Genomic DNA, 13,672 nt, shown 5'->3' with positions numbered 1-13,672 from the left:
TCTGCAGCTGTGACGACTAGTCATCCGTAAAAAGCATAGAATTGTGCCTTACCAAGCAAACTTGGCTTTGTCTACTTTGTTTACACATGGGGAGGTAGTTAAAGGCAGTGGACACTATTGGTAATTACTCAAAATAACTATTAGCATAAAACCTTTCTTGATGACGAGTAATGGGGAGATGTTGATGGTATAAAACATTGTGAGAAACGGCTCCCTCTGAAGTGCCATAGTTTTCGAAAAAGAAGTAATTTTCCACGAATTTGATTTCGAGACCTCAGATTTAGAACTTGAGGTCTCGAAATCAACCATCTAAACGCACACAACTTTGTGTGACAATGGTGTTTTTTTTCTTTCATTATTATCTCGCAACTTCGATGACCGATTGAGCTCAAATTTTCACAGATTAGTTATTTTATGCATGTGTTGAGCACCAACTGTGAAGGCTAGTCTTTGACAATTACCAATAGTGCCCACTGCCTTTAACATGCAGTGTGTTGTGGGAAGCCCAACAGGGGATTGTGATATATGTGTATAGGCCTATTGTACATTGTAGTCGAGTCATTGGTTGTGTGTAATCTTTGGAATGGGTGGTGTACCAACGAAATCTGCGGGAGAACATTTATTAATAAAGGCAAGATGTGGTATGGCAGGTATGTGAAAAAAAAAAGTTAATTTCTGTCAACTAATTTAAACGAAACAAAAACCATTGGAGAGAGCTTTTATGTTATAAATGCTTTAATAAGGCCAAAAGTTAATCGTCCCCTCCCTCATCCTATTTTGAGGCCGCATCCTTTGTTTAATTATTTTTTTATTTTACATTTTGTTTTCAAAAAAAAAAAATTTTACGTTCATTTTTCATTCAACTTACTAATCTTTTACAAACTACATAAAGTAAGTGGTGATTTTAAACGGAATAATTGGTGGCAAGTTCGAATAAAAATGCTTGGCGGCCACCTTTGAAAGAAAAAAGAAAAAACAAAAACATGCCCTCATCCTTTTCTTTTTTATGGAAAAACTCAGATGATCAAGTGGTATTTTTAACTGTTCTGCAATACTTCTAGAAAGGGTGAGCTTATAGTTTCTAAGCTAGAAGTAGTTCTCCAGCATCTGACCTTTGACTGATTAATTGATTGATTTCAAAAGCCTATACTAAAGTCATTTGAGTAATAATAATAATAATAAAAATAATAATATTAAATCATTAGTAGAAAAATTCACGTTTTGTTTCTGCCTTCTCTGCAGATGAGTGATGTAACACTGCGACTTTAAAGTCATCAACCACTGTGAACTTAAAGACACTGATGTAAATTAAATCATAAATCAAACTCGCACGGAGGAGGGGAAACTGTTTATTTGTGATGTTGGCAATGATGTTTTAAAATAACTTTTGAACATGAATTGTGAGCGGAAGAAGACATTTGAATTTGTATGTGATGTGTGTAGCAAGTCGTTCTCTCAAAAACACAAACTAAGAAAGCACCAAAGAGTCCACACTGGAGAAAAATCAATTGTTTGTGAAACTTTTGGAAAATCCTGCTCACGGACACTTCCCCAGACTGGCCATCAGCGTACCCAACCTGGCGAGAAACCGTTTGTTTGTGACATTTGTGGAAATGCCTACACACACAAAAATAACCTGACTGTTCATACGCGTATCCACACCGGAGAAAGACCATTTGTTTGTGAAATTTGTGGACATGCCTACACACAAAAAATTAACCTGACTGTTCATAAGCGTACCCACACTGGAGAGAAACCATTCGTTTGTGATATTTGTGGAAAAGCTTTTTCACAAAAGTTTAACCTGACTGTCCATAAGCGTGTCCACACCGGGGAAAGACCATGTGTTTGTGAATTGTGCGGAAGATCGTATTCGTATAGGCGTTCACTGATAGATCATCAGCGTGTCCACACTGGAGAGAAACCGTTTGTTTGTGATATTTGTGGAGAAGCTTTCTCTCATAAATCGTCACTGGCACGCCATCAGCTGGTCCACACTGGAGAGAAACCATTTCTTTGTGAGATTTGTGGAAGAGCATTTCCTTCAAAACAACAATTGGGTTTGCATCTGCGTGTCCACACTGGAGAGAAACCATTTGTTTGTGACATTTGTGAAAAAGCATTTGCTCAAAAAAGCAATTTAAGGACTCACTTAAGAGTTCACACTGGAGAGAAACATGGAGTTTGTGGACAATCAACTCAACTTTCAAATCAAATCAACTTTGCTGGACACCAGAGAATCCACTTTGGAGAGAAACCATTTGTTTGCCACATTTGTGGAAAAGCATTTTCGATTCAAAATTCCCTATATGGCCACCAGAGAGTCCACACTGGAGAGAAACCATTTGTTTGCCACATTTGTGGAAAAGCATTTTCGATTCAAAATTCCCTATATGGCCACCTGAGAATCCACACTGGAGTGAGACCATTTGTTTGTGACATTTGCGGAAAAGCATTTTCACGAAAATCTCACTTGCAAGCCCATAACCTAATACACACTGGAGAGACACCATTTGTTTGTGATATTTGCGGAAAATCTTTCTTTCAGAAAACTAATTTAACTAGTCATCAGCGGGTCCACACTGGGGAAAAACCATATCTCTGTCTCATTTGTGGAAAAGCTTTTTCTCACAAACGTTCTCTGACCGGCCATCAGCAGCGTGAGCATCGACCGCAGGAAAATAATTAAATGATCCGTTCTAACTAAGCAGTATGCTCAACGAAACTTGGGAACACGGATGAAGTATGCAAGGAAATGGCGTGGTTTTCCTGTTACTTTTTTAACTACAAAACGGCTGAATGTGTTAGTTCACGTGTTGTATTAAGGAACACCATGCAACTTTGAGGCATGTTTTCATAAACGGTTTCAAGCGCCTTCAAGCGCCAACTCGCCCAATCCAAGGCAACGTAACCCTTTAAGCTTAGATTGCAGACCCAATCAATGATATCCAGTATGGGGTCAGTCAACTTGTGACTGAACAAGGGTCTGGGTACTTTTTGTAGGAAAGATATACATTAAACCCACACAGTTTGAAGATAATGATAGTAGAAAGCTTCCCTTAGATGACTGGTTTAGAACAGAACAGAACAAGTACATCCGTTGTTCTAGGGAATAAAATTCTAATAATCTTGTAACCAATTGTTTTTATTTTAATTGCCTAACTATTTTTAGAATTATGAAAAAGTAGAACTGGTGTCACAGGGAATAGACTTCTCATTAGTTTTGTAACCATAAATTTTATTTTAATTGACTATGTATGTTTAGAATATATAGAACAAGAACATTAGGTGTCCCAGTGAATATAATTCTTAATAATTATGTGTTCATAATTTTTATTTTGAAGCCACTGGACACCTTCGGTATTGTATTTTCACTTGATGTATCTCAACATACCTGTATACATGTACATGTACATGTATGCATAAAATAACAAAAAAAGGGGTAAATTTAGACTCAATTGGTCGTCGAAGTAGCAAGAGAATAATGGAAGGAAAAAACACCATTGTTGCACAAGTGTGCTTTCAAATGCTTGAGTTCTAGACCTCAGCTGAGGTCTCAAATTTAATTCAAATATTTTAGTGAGAATTACTTCTATTTCAAAAACTATGTTGCTTCAGCAGGAGCCGTTTCTCACAATGTGTCATACTATCAACATCTCCCCATTACTCGTTACCAGGTAGGTTTTGATGCTAATAATTATTTTGAGTAACTACCATTTACCAATTGTGCCTGTTTAGAATAGATCAGTTGTTACAGGGAATATAATTTTCAATAGTTAAGTGTTCAATTTTTTTTTTAAAGGCACTGGACACCTTTGTTATATCTCAACATTTGCATACAATAACGAACAAAACTGATGAAAATTTAGACTCAATTGGTCATCGAAGTTGCGAGAGACCAATGGTAGGAAATACACCATTGTCACACAAGCAAGTGTGCTTTCAAATGCTTGAATTCGAGACTGAGTTCTCAAATTCAATTCAAATATTTTAGTGAAAATTACTTCTTTCTCAAAAATTATGTTACTTCAGAGGCAGCCGTATCACAAAGTTTTAAACCATTACTATAAACAGCTCTCCATTGCTCGTTACCAAGAAGGTTTTGATGCTAACAATTATTTTGAGTAATTACCAATACTGCAATAGTGTCCAGTTTATTAATTGACTATGTTTGTTTAGAATAGAACAAGTAGATCTGGGCCCAATTTCATAGAGCTGCTAAGCACAAAAATTTGCTTAGCATGAAATTTCTTCTTAGATAAAAACAGGATTACCAACCAAATTTCCATTTGTTGCATATTGCTTGTTACTGATATTCGGTATGATGTACAGTCATTTTATGTCCACCGAAAGGTTTTTTCCCCCCAGAGACGATCGCATATGCATACGTTGGTTAAAACTTTTTGTTACCGAGTCTATTGTACGGTTTGGGGAGCCGATACAACGCATAGAAATGCATTCATCATCTATGCCAAGAGTACATGGCAAAACTATTCAGCCATTTCACGAACAGCCGTTCCACTCGACAAAATGACAACCTTACTCTGAGAGTTCCCATGGCAAAGACAGAAAGCTTGTGCTCAAGCTTTGCCTTTTCTGGGGCCAAAATGTGGAACGATCTGCCAATTAGTCTGAGGAAAATTGAGTCCCTCTCTGTTTTTAAAACCGAGCTTTTTGATTTCTTAATCGCTTAATTTATACTCTGTACATATTGTGAGTCGCTTTTTTGTACTTCTTAGCAGTTTTTCCAGCCTTGTATTATTGTACATTATCATTTTATCATCTTCTGTGACAGTTTATAAAATTTACTCTTGTATTATTTTTTTTTAAAGTCTTTTTGTTAATATTGCTTTTAATTTTCCGTAACATTCTTAAATATTTTACGTAATTTTTATATCGTAATTTTATCTTGTGATTTTATGTTTACTTTTAACATGTTAGTTTGTTCGCAGGGCCCAAATGGAAACCAGTTTTTTACTGATTTGGCTCACCCTGGGTAAATAAAGGAATCTGACTACGGCAGTACACTTCCGTAACCATGTTGTAATACTATACAGTTACAAGGTTGGAGACTTGTTGTTATAAGTTGAAACACAATGGTTTATTGAGGTAACTGTAGAAAACTCAATGTGTGACTTACTAGCATAATTATGAATAAACAAGAGTGTCGACTTGTACAAGTTCTTCGTAAGTTATATCACAACAGTGCCTTTTCAGAACATGGGAATAAAAAATAATTTTGGAATACAAATAAAGAACCTTTAATTTGTTTTGATTTGGTTGTTTTAACCCTTTTACTGGAAAACTACAGCATTGATTGACATCCTCTGGTTACTCTAAAGTGACCTTAATTTTTTATTTTTTTTTAATTGATTGACATTTTTTATTTCTTTAATTTATACATTGATTTAATTATTTAATTATTACTTAAGACAACCACCTGATACCTGGGGCATCAGGGCCCAATTTTATAGGGCTGCTTAGTGCTAAGCACAAAACATTGCTTAAATTGCTTAGCATAAAATTTCACCCTTGATAAAAACAGGATTACCAACCAAATTTCCATGTGATTTTGCAAAGGAATATACAATAATATGCAAAAAATGGAACTTGGTTGGCAATCCTGTTTTTCTTTTATCAAGGAAGATTTTCTTGCAAAGCAAATGTTTGTGCTTAACAGGTCTATGAAATTGTTGGGCCCAGTTCAAGATGACGGACGGAACACGTTTCCGATTTAGTTGCCGAGGCTGCAGCTGGAGAAATCACTCATTTTTGCACTGAACAAAAATAAAACAAGCAAACAGACAAACAAACAAACAAACAAACAAACAAACAAATAAACAAACAAACAAACTAACAAACTAACGAACACAGCAGAGGGAGGGGGTGTTGGCTCCACTCACGCAGCCCCGCCCATCCCTCTCGTCACCACGGTGGCTTATGACTATAGAGGGCGCCATGTGAAACTTCTCGCTCGCTCGATCGCGGGGGCATTTTTAAACAGTACAACAAAATCTGGATCTGATCGTTCATACAGCAATCGTCTGTTCTAAATTGGTACGTAACTTAATTTCACTAATTTATAAATTTACTAAACAGTTATTGTGTGTATTTCTAACTTGCTTAAGTTAGCGTCCACGGTTTTTGTAATAAGCGTGCATGCTTTTTTAGTTTTTGTTGAGATTAGATTTAGAAAATAATAACGCACGTACCACGCCAGGTGCACATACGCATGCACCATTATGTGGGATGTAACTACAATAACAATACAGTGGGTGCGTTCGATTAGCTTCCCCGTCCCCGGGTCTAGCCCCACTTGTGTGGTCAAGGATAGCTGAATCCTTAGCCACAGAAGTGGGGCTACCCCGGGTCGACCCCGGTGTGTGGCGTTTTCTTTTTCCAGGACAAACGTGTGTAGATAATTACCCACGTTCGTCCTGGAAAAAAAACCTGCCACAAAACGGGGTCGACCCAGGGAAGCTAAACGAACGCACCCATACTGTAAGTTTTTATGGCGACTAATTGTTTACGTTATTACCAAAGCTGTCCATTTCTTAAAGGCAGTGGACACTATTGGTAATTACTCAAAATAATTATTAGCATAAAACCTTTCTCGGTGTGCAAAACGGCTCCCTCTGAAGTGCCATAGTTTTCGAGAAAGAAGTAATTTTCAACGGATTTGATTTAGAGACCTCAGATTTAGAACTTGAGGTCTCAAAATCAACCATCTAAACGCACACAACTTTGTGTGACAAGGGTGTTTTTTTTTCTTTCGTTATTATCTCGCAAGTTCGATGACCGATTGAGCTCAAATTTTCACAGGTTTGTTATTTTATGCATATATGTTGAGATAAACCAACTGTGAAGTTTAGTCTTTGACGATTACCAATAGTGTCCACTGCCTTTAAAGAAGTGTTTTTGTACAAAGTTATCATAGAAAACAAACATGTAGGCCCTAAAAATATCTTTGGATCATAGTCCAAATCATTAATTTGCTGTTTTTTTTTTCAGTGCTAAGAAAACACATAATCCGTGCATCACAGTCTACTGTGAAGAGACTTTGTTTGTTTTGACTCCATTTGTGGGAATTGTTCAAGGAGGAATAACATTTATAGTCCAGCAATATAATGTATGTGGAGACACTATTGGTAATTACTCAAAATAATTATTAGCATAAAACCTTCCTCGGTGACGAGTAATAATGGGGAGAGGTTTGTGGTATAATACATTGTGCGAAACGAGAAAGAAGTAATTTTCCACGAATTTGATTTCGAGGCCTCAGATTAAGAACTTAATCTGGTGTTTTTGTCTTTTATTATTATATCTCGCAACTTCGATGACCGATTGAGCTCAAATTTTCACAGGTTATTTTATGCATTTGTTGAGCACCGACTGTGAAGGCTAGTCTTTGACAATTACCAATAGTGCCCACTGCCTTTAACATGCAGTGTGTTGTGGGAAGCCCAACAGGGGATTGTGATATATGTGCATAGGCATATACATGTACATTGTAGTCGAGTCATTGGTCGTGTGTGATCTTTGGAATGGGTGGTGTACCAACGAAATCTGCGGGAGAACATTTATTTTGGTTATAAAGGCAAGATACATGGCAGGTATGTGAAAAAATGTTAATTTCCGTCAACTAATTTAAAGGGTCTATGTAACTTCTGTAGGACAAAAAACACAATGTCCACAGATTTACATTCAGCTTACAGTTTGAAGATTATGATAGTAGAAAGCTTCCCTGAAAATACTACGTGCTGAGGTGCTGTAGTTTTTGGGAAATGAGTAAAATAATGTCATGAAAATAATTTTCGTCTCATCGTTTTACTCATTTCTCAAAAACTACAGTACCTCTGTAAGTAAGATTTGAACGGAAGCTTTCCACTATCATTATCTTCAAACCCTGTAAGATGTAAATCTATGGACATTTTGAAAAAGTACTCAAATCCTTTAAACGAAACAAAAACCATTGGAGAGAGCTTTTATGTTGAAAATGCTTTAATAAGGCCAAAAGTTAATCGTCCCCATCCTATTTTGAGGCCGCATCCTTTGTTTAATTATTTTTTTAATTTACATTTTGTTTTCAAAAAAACAAATTTTACGTTCATTTTTCATTCAACTTACTAATCTTTTACAAACTACATAAAGTAAGTGGTGATTTTACGGAATAATTGGTGTCAAGTTTGAATATAAATGCTTGGCGGCCACCTTTGAAAGAAAAAAGAAAAAACAAAAACATGCCCTCATCCTTTTCTTTTTTATGGAAAAACTCAGATGATCAAGTGGTATTTTTAACTGTTCTGCAATACTTCTAGAAAGGGTGAGCTTATAGTTTCTAAGCTAGAAGTAGTTCTCCAGCATCTGACCTTTGACTGATTGATTGATTGATTTCAAAAGCCTATACTAAAGTCATTTGAGTAATAATAATAATAATAAAAATAATAATATTAAATTATTAGTAGAAAAATTCACGTTTTGTTTCTGCCTTCTCTGCAGATGAGTGATGTAACACTGCGACTTTAAAGTCATCAACCACTGTGAACTTAAAGACGCTGATGTAAATTAAATCATAAATCGAACTCGCACGGAGGAGGGGAAACTGTTTATTTGTGATGTTGGCAATGATGTTTTAAAATAACTTTTGAACATGAATTGTGAGCGGAAGAAGACATTTGAATTTGTATGTGATGTGTGTAGCAAGTCGTTCTCTCAAAAACACAAACTAAGAAAGCACCAAAGAGTCCACACTGGAGAAAAATCAATTGTTTGTGAAACTTTTGGAAAATCCTGCTCACGGACACTTCCCCAGACTGACCATCAGCGTACCCAACCTGGCGAGAAACCGCTTGTTTGTGACATTTGTGGAAATGCCTACACACACAAAAGTAACCTGACTGTTCATACGCGTACCCACACCGGAGAAAGACCATTTGTTTGTGAAATTTGTGGACATGCCTACAAACAAAAAATTAACCTGACTGTTCATAAGCGTACCCACACTGGAGAGAAACCATTCGTTTGTGATATTTGTGGAAAAGCTTTTTCACAAAAGTCTAACCTGACTGTCCATCAGCGTGTCCACACCGGGGAAAGGCCATGTGTTTGTGAATTGTGCGGAAGATCGTATTCATATAGGCGTTCACTGATAGATCATCAGCGTGTCCACACTGGAGAGAAACCATTCGTTTGTGATATTAGTGGAAAAGCTTTTTCACAAAAATTTAATCTGACTATCCATAAGCGTTTCCACACCGGGGAAAGACAATGTGTTTGTGAATTGTGCGGAAGATCGTATTCATCTAGGCGTTCACTGATAGATCATCAGCGTGTCCACACTGGAGAGAGACCGTTTGTTTGTGATGTTTGTGGAGAAGCTTTCTCTCATAAATCGTCACTGGCACGCCATCAGCTGGTCCACACTGGAGAGAAACCATTTCTTTGTGAGATTTGTGGAAGAGCATTTCCTTCAAAACAACAATTGGGTTTGCATCTGCGTGTCCACACTGGAGAGAAACCATTTGTTTGTGACATTTGTGAAAAAGCATTTGCTCAAAAAAGCAATTTAAGGACTCACTTAAGAGTTCACACTGGAGAGAAACATGGAGTTTGTGGACAATCAACTCAACTTTCAAATCAAATCAACTTTGCTGGACACCAGAGAATCCACTTTGGAGAGAAACCATTTGTTTGCCACATTTGTGGAAAAGCATTTTCGATTCAAAATTCCCTATATGGCCACCAGAGAGTCCACACTGGAGAGAAACCATTTGTTTGTCACATTTGTGGAAAAGCATTTTCGATTCAAAATTCCCTATATGGCCACCTGAGAATCCACACTGGAGTGAAACCATTTGTTTGTGACATTTGCGGAAAAGCATTTTCACGAAAATCTCACTTGCAAGCCCATAACCTAATACACACTGGAGAGACACCATTTGTTTGTGATATTTGCGGAAAATCTTTCTTTCAGAAAACTAATTTAACTAGTCATCAGCGGGTCCACACTGGGGAAAAACCATATCTCTGTCTCATTTGTGGAAAAGCTTTTTCACACAAACGTTCTCTGACCGGCCATCAGCAGCGTGAGCATCGACCGCAGGAAAATAATTAAATGATCCGTTCTAACTAAGCAGTATGCTCAACGAAACTTGGGAACACGGATGAAGTATGCATGGAAATGGCGTGGTTTTCCTGTTACTTTTTTAACTACAAAACGGCTGAATGTGTTAGTTCACGTGTTGTATTAAGGAACACCATGCAACTTTGAGGCATGTTTTCATAATAAACGGTTTCAAGCGCCTTCAAGCGCCAACTCGCCCAATCCAAGGCAACGTAACCCTTTAAGCTTAGATTGCAGACCCAATCAATGATATCCAGTATGGGGTCAGTCAACTTGTGACTGAACAAGGGTCTGGGTACTTTTTGTAGGAAAGATATACATTAAACTCACACAGTTTGAAGATAATGATAGTAGAAAGCTTCCCTTAGATGACTGGTTTAGAACAGAACAAGTACATCCGTTGTTCTAGGGAATAAAATTCTAATAATCTTGTAACCAATTGTTTTTATTTTAATTGCCTAAGTATTTTAAGAATTATGAAAAAGTAGAACTGGTGTCACAGGGAATAGACTTCTCATTAGTTTTGTAACCATAAATTTTATTTTAATTGACTATGTATGTTTAGAATATATAGAACAAGAACATTAGGTGTCCCAGTGAATATAATTCTTAATAATTATGTGTTCATAATTTTTATTTTGAAGCCACTGGACACCTTCGGTATTGTATTTTCACTTGATGTATCTCAACATACCTGTATACATGTACATGTACATGTATGCATAAAATAACAAAAAAGGGGTAAATTTAGACTCAATTGGTCGTCGAAGTAGCAAGAGAATAATGGAAGGAAAAAACACCATTGTTGCACAAGTGTGCTTTCAAATGCTGGAGTTCTAGACCTCAGCTGAGGTCTCAAATTTAATTCAAATATTTTGATGAGAATTACTTCTATTTCAAAAACTATGTTGCTTCAGCAGGAGCCGTTTCTCACAATGTGTCATACTATCAACATCTCCCCATTACTCGTTACCAGGTAGGTTTTGATGCTAATAATTATTTTGAGTAACTACCATTTACCAATTGTGCCTGTTTAGAATAGATCAGTTGTTACAGGGAATATAATTTTCAATGGTTAAGTGTTCAATTTTTTTTTTAAAGGCACTGGACACCTTTGTTATATCTCAACATTTGCATACAATAACGAACAAAACTGATGAAAATTTAGACTCAATTGGTCATCGAAGTTGCGAGAGACCAATGGTAGGAAATACACCATTGTCACACAAGCAAGTGTGCTTTCAAATGCTTGAATTCGAGACTGAGTTCTCAAATTCAATTCAAATATTTAAGTGAAAATTACTTCTTTCTCAAAAATTATGTTACTTCAGAGGCAGCCGTATAACAATGTTTTAAACCATTACTATAAACAGCTCTCCATTGCTCGTTACCAAGAAGGTTTTGATGCTAACAATTATTTTGAGTAATTACCAATACTGCAATAGTGTCCAGTTTATTAATTGACTATGTTTGTTTAGAATAGAACAAGTAGATCTGGGCCCAATTTCAAAGAGCTGCTAAGCACAAAAATTTGCTTAGCATGAAATTTCTTCTTAGATAAAAACAGGATTACCAACCAAATTTCCATTTGTTGCATATTGCTTGTTACTGATATTCGGTATGATGTACAGTCATTTTATGTCCACCGAAAGGTTTTTTCACCCCAGACACGATTGCATATGCATACGTGGGTTACAACTTTTTGTTACCGAGTCTGTTGTTGTACGGTTTGGGGAGGCCGATACAACGCATAGAGTGACCTGTTGAACTGACTATTGAAAAGAGCCGCCAGATTAATCCTTGGTTGCCCCTACCGAACTTCCTCGACTGATATGTTTAATGAACTGAACTGGTTAGCTTTTGCCGAGAGAATTTGTATGAAAAAATATGCTCGTGTATAAATGCATTCATCATCTATGCCAAGAGTACATGGCAAAACTATTCAACCATTGCACGAACAGCCGTTCCACTCGACAAAATGACAACCTTACTCTGAGAGTTCCCATGGCAAAGACAGAAAGCTTGTGCTCAAGCTTTGCCTTTTCTGGGGCCAAAATGTGGAACGATCTGCCAATTAGTCTGAGGAAAATTGAGTCCCTCTCTGTTTTTAAAACCGAGCTTTTTGATTTCTTAATCGCTTAAAGGAACACGTTGCCTTGGATCGGACGAGTTGGTCAAAACAAAAGCGTTTGTAACCGTTTTTTATAAAATGCATATGGTTGGAAAGATGTTTTAAAAGTAGAATACAATGATCAACACAAGTTTGCCTCGAAATTGCGTGGTTTTCCTTCTACTGTGCGAACTAACATGGTCGGCCATTTATGGGGGTCAAAATTTTGACCCCCATAAATGGCCGACGTGTTAGTCGACGAGGTAAAAGGAAAACCACGCAATTTCGAGGCATGTTTGTGTGGATCATTGTATTATACTTTTACAACATCTTTCTACCTATATGTATTTTATAAAAAACGGTTACAAACGCTTTTCAAAGACCAACTCGACCGCTCCAAGGCAACGTGTTCCTTTAATTTATACTCTGTACATATTGTGAGTCGCTTTTTTGTACTTCTTAGCAGTTTTTCCAGCCTTGTATTATTGTACATTATCATTTTATCATCTTCTGTGACAGTAAAAATTTACTCTTGTATTATTTTTTTTTACTCTTATTTTTTGTTAGTAATTTTATTGCTTTTAATTTTCCGTAACATTCTTTAATGTTTTACGTAATTTTTATATCGTAATTGTATCATGTGATTTTATGTTTACTTTTAACATGTTAGCTTGTTCGCAGGGCCAAATGGGAATAAAAAATAATTTTGGAATACAAATAAAGAACCTTCAATTTGTTTTGATTTGGTTGTTTTAACCCTTTTACTGAAAAACTACACCATTGATGGACATCCTCTGGTTAAACTAAAGTGACCTTAATTTTTTAATTTTTTTTATTATTTTTTATTCATTGATATTTTTTATTTCTTTATTTTATATATTGATTTAATTATTTAATTATTACTAAAGGAAACCACCTGATACCTGGGGCATCAGGGCCCAATTTTATAGGGCTGCTTAGTGCTAAGCACAAAACATTGCTTAAATTGCTGAGCATGAAATTTCTCCCTTGATAAAAACAGGATTACCAATCAAATTTCCTTGTGATTTTGCAAAATATACAATTATATGCAAAAAATGGAAATCAATCCTGTTTTTCTTTTATCAAGGAGGAAATTTCTTGATAAGCAAATGTTTGTGCTTAGCAGGTCTATGAAATTGGGCCCAGTTCAAGATGACGGACGGAACACGTTTCCGATTTAGTTGCCGAGGCTGCAGCTGGAGAAATCACTCATTTTTGCACTGAACAAAAATAAAACAAACAAGCAAACAGACAAACAAACAAACAAACAAACAAACAAATAAACAAACAAACAAACTAACGAACACAGCAGAGGGAGGGGGTGTTGTCTCCACTCACGCAGCCCCGCCCATCCCTCTCGTCACCACGGTGGCTTATGACTATAGAGGGCGCCATGTGAAACTTCTCGCTCGCTCGAT

The 13,672-nt window shown here is 36.6% G+C and overlaps 2 protein-coding genes across 3 annotated transcripts; both read left to right on the top strand.

The window, feature by feature from the left end:
- The first annotated feature begins 204 nt into the window (after positions 1 to 204).
- Positions 205 to 5,220, top strand: LOC139953611 (uncharacterized). The gene is made up of 2 exons (XM_071953087.1): positions 205 to 650; positions 1,243 to 5,220. Exon 2 carries the CDS (start codon positions 1,394 to 1,396, stop codon positions 2,687 to 2,689), a length of 1,296 nt encoding a protein of 431 aa, XP_071809188.1. The 5' UTR covers positions 205 to 650; positions 1,243 to 1,393; the 3' UTR covers positions 2,690 to 5,220.
- A 727-nt stretch (positions 5,221 to 5,947) lies between these two features.
- LOC139953609 (uncharacterized) lies at positions 5,948 to 12,259 on the top strand. 2 transcript variants are annotated; one of them, XM_071953084.1, is made up of 2 exons: positions 5,948 to 6,057; positions 8,500 to 12,259. In XM_071953084.1, exon 2 carries the CDS (start codon positions 8,651 to 8,653, stop codon positions 10,112 to 10,114), a length of 1,464 nt encoding a protein of 487 aa, XP_071809185.1. In that variant the 5' UTR covers positions 5,948 to 6,057; positions 8,500 to 8,650; the 3' UTR covers positions 10,115 to 12,259. The 2 variants fall into 2 exon arrangements, with proteins under 2 accessions (XP_071809185.1, XP_071809186.1); XM_071953085.1 differs by lacking the exon at positions 5,948 to 6,057 and adding an exon at positions 7,245 to 7,613.
- Positions 12,260 to 13,672: the final 1,413 nt, after the last annotated feature.

Source organism: Asterias amurensis, chromosome 22, assembly GCF_032118995.1.
Source record: "Asterias amurensis chromosome 22, ASM3211899v1".
Classification (NCBI taxonomy): Eukaryota; Metazoa; Echinodermata; class Asteroidea; order Forcipulatida; family Asteriidae; genus Asterias; species Asterias amurensis.
Note: the sequence above shows the minus strand (reverse complement) of the source record. Positions and strands in the feature narration are given on the sequence as shown.